Source organism: Talpa europaea, assembly GCF_964194135.1.
Source record: "Talpa europaea genome assembly, chromosome: 2".
Taxonomy (NCBI): domain Eukaryota; kingdom Metazoa; phylum Chordata; class Mammalia; order Eulipotyphla; family Talpidae; genus Talpa; species Talpa europaea.
In genome coordinates, this window is record NC_140068.1 from 134,796,700 (window position 1) to 134,800,038 (window position 3,339).

Consider the following 3,339-nt stretch of genomic DNA (forward strand, 5'->3'; position numbering starts at 1 on the left):
TCCTCTCCAGCTTCTTCTCCTCCCTGCTCAGCTCCACACTCCCTTGGGAGGGTGTTACAATGTCATCACCTGCAGCTCCTGCAGGACAGCAGCCAGCGAGCCCCAATGGTGGCTGCAATTTCTCTCAGAGTGAGTGTTTCAGATTTCTTTGAAATGGTTGGTATTGTGACCAGTGGCCAAACAGCACCCTCTTTCTAAGCTCCTCTAATACTCTCTGTCTCTGAACAGGTAATGGGCATCACCAATAGCAGTGCCAAGGGGGACTTCATCCTGGTGGGCTTTTCCAACCAGCCACACCTGGAAAAGATACTCTTCGTGATGGTGTTGGTGTCCTACCTGTTGACCCTGTTAGGAAATACGGTCATTATTGTGATCTCCTCCATTGATCCTAAACTCAAAACACCCATGTACTTCTTCCTCACTCACCTCTCCCTAGTTGATCTCTGCTTTACCACCAGTGTTGTCCCCCAGCTGCTATGGAATCTCAGGGGACCAGCTAAGACAATCACACTCCTGGGCTGTGTGGTCCAGCTCTATGTGGCTCTGGCAATGGGCTCTGCTGAGTGTGTTCTGCTGGTGGTCATGGCTTTTGACCGCTATGCTGCTGTGTGCAAACCTCTGCACTATGCCACTGTGATGAACCCCAGGGTGTGCAAGGCTCTGACAGGGCTGGCGTGGCTATGTGGAATAGGAAACTCTCTCATCCATTGTACTATCACCCTCCGGCTGCCTCGCTGTGGACACCGGCGGATCTATAATTTCTTCTGTGAGGTTCCCTCAATGATTAAGCTTGCCTGTGTGGACGTCCATTCCAATGAGGTTCAAGTATTCACCACTTCTTTAGTCTTGCTCTTCTTGCCCTTGTCATTGATACTGATGTCTTATGGATTAATAGTCAGGGCAGTTGTAAGGATCAAGTCAGCCCAGGCCTGGCGCAAAGTCCTGGGGACATGCGGATCCCACTTGACGGTAGTGTCTCTCTTCTATGGGACTGCTCTCCTGATCTATGGTCAGCCCAACAGCTCCTTTGCCCGTACTCATGGGATATTTATCTCCCTGTTTTATACAGTAGTGACCCCAACCCTCAATCCCCTCATCTACACACTGAGGAATAAAGATGTGAAGGGAGCACTGAGGAGACTATTTTTCAGAGACAAAGGCTCATAACAATTAGGCAGAGCACACTTTGGTCATTTTGTGACAAAATGAAACTAAAGGTCATCTAGGATATTTCTCCACTGAAGAGCTTTACAGTCCTATTGGGGATGGATATCATCTTCACAATCTGCATCATTGCATGTTGCTTGCCCTTTGAACCTTCTGTCCTCCCCAGTCTCCTTCCCAGTCTTCATCTGGACACTGTCTCCAAACCCTTTAAATTCTATTGATCATTGTGCTTCTTGCCCTCCTTCCTTTCTGTCTTTTTATTCAGTCTTCCTATGAATGAAGAGATCAAACCACAAGTAGATATAAAGAAAATTGCTGTCCAGCTAAGGATGTTCTGAATGGGGCAAGGCAGAGGGCATCATTGGCTTCCAATGATGTATATCAGGAATGAAAAAACTAGCACCTTATAGTTTTATACTTTATTAAAATAAAATTATTTAAAGCCTGTTTTTTTCAAGTTCACATTTTTCTACTGTCTTAATATGATCACAAAAAACCTAAATGATTTCTTTTAAAAGAGTAAAAGGGTTTACAGAGCATAGCAAATTGAACAAAATTCTTACTTCCATTCCATTGTAAAGTTCATATAAATTATGTAAAATATGAGATCAAATTATCAATAGGGATAAATAAAATGCAAAAGAACTGAGTAGAGAAGATATCAAAAACTTTTGTCAGCTAGAAAATGGAAGGGAGCAAATGACTTAGAGTATCAGAGATGAAGCTCATCTGGTTTCAGAATGTTGGGAGACAGGAGAAGGCAGTGAGCATGAAAATATTTGCACTGCCCAGGATTTGAGTCGCAAATGAAACTTAAGAAAAGTAAGCACTATGCTATGTCAGAAGGCAGATTGTGAATGAGACAAAACTCAGAAAAATTTGAAAATTTTCCTCAACAAAGAGTGGTGGGTGCCCAGTGGACTCTGGTAGAAGACCATGGTGGCTTGGTGGTGAGTGAAGTGTGGAAACACACATTTGAAGAGGGATTGGCCTGTATCTCTACAGCATATACAGTGTTGTAAACTAATGTTATTGGAAATAAAGTTATATTTTTTTTTCTCAAAAAAAATTTGTCTCAAATCTGATATTCCCCCGTCCACACAAGCAGAATTGGTTCCTTCTGATAACAAAGTGGATAACGGTACATTCACCCTCGGGTAGGTTTAATTCAGTAGTTTTCTGTCGCTACACCAGGAGAGGGTGAGATTTGGTGGTGGTGTCTTTCAGGCACTGAAATCTTTCAGGACTTCCATTCCTAAATTTCTCCTTATTCTGCCCTGCAACAATGGCAGCCAGCCCTAAAACTCCAGGCAGGAAAATGGCTGGGCTGCTTATGGAGAACATAGACTTCTACACACACACAAAAGTGACTGCACCTGAGAGTTCCCAGCAAATGCCTTGATCATCCTGTTGCCATCTTGTCAATAAGCTCTGCCCGGAGCCAGCATTCCCTTTTCTCAATAACCTACGGAGTGGGTAGTATGGGTTGACCCAAGGTGACTTGTGAGACTGGAATCAATGATGATGTATTTTTAAATCAAGCCTCGTGTAATTTCTCCCAGTTCACAAAGGTCACAGCAACTTTAATTATCCATCCTCTCACTAGAAAGTTATCTGATGGCCACAAGCTCCCCAAACTTAGCATAGATCACCAACTTATGGTCCTTAAGATTATTAATTCCCTTACCTTTATCTAGTGCTCAGCTTCTTTCACTGTTAATATATGCCAGTGTCAATTCTGTTAATCACTGATTTTCACAAAATTCTACCTCTTGCAAGGCATTGAGAGTCTAGAAAGAAACCCACATTTATATGGGCAATGAGTGTATGACAAAGAAGCCAGATTATACAACAGAGAAAAGAAAATTTCTTCAACACATGCTGCTGGGACAGTTGGATAGCCACATGCAGAAAATAGAAATGAGACCATGTTCTGACATCATACACAAAATTTAAATAGAAATGGATGGATTAGAAATTTAAATTTAAATAGAAAATTCTTGGATGTAACTGGAAACTATAGGACCTCCCTAGTGGGACAGGGGTTAAAGTCTCACTACTATCAAACTATCACCAGCCATTCTGGCCTGAGTTTAATCCCTAGCCAGTGAGCTAACCCACATGGTGCAATAGACCTCTCCTGTCTCTCCTGCTGCCCCCCCTTAGCAGTGT

At 42.9% G+C, this 3,339-nt stretch overlaps 1 protein-coding gene across 1 annotated transcript; it reads left to right on the plus strand.

Annotated features, from left to right (window-relative positions):
- Positions 1–231: 231 nt before the first annotated feature.
- LOC311167473 (olfactory receptor 2G3-like) lies at positions 232–1,167 on the plus strand (the record flags this gene model as incomplete). The annotated part of the gene is made up of 1 exon (XM_084228493.1): positions 232–1,167. The coding sequence occupies one exon, from the start codon at positions 232–234 to the stop codon at positions 1,165–1,167; it is 936 nt and encodes a 311-aa protein (XP_084084619.1).
- Positions 1,168–3,339: the final 2,172 nt, after the last annotated feature.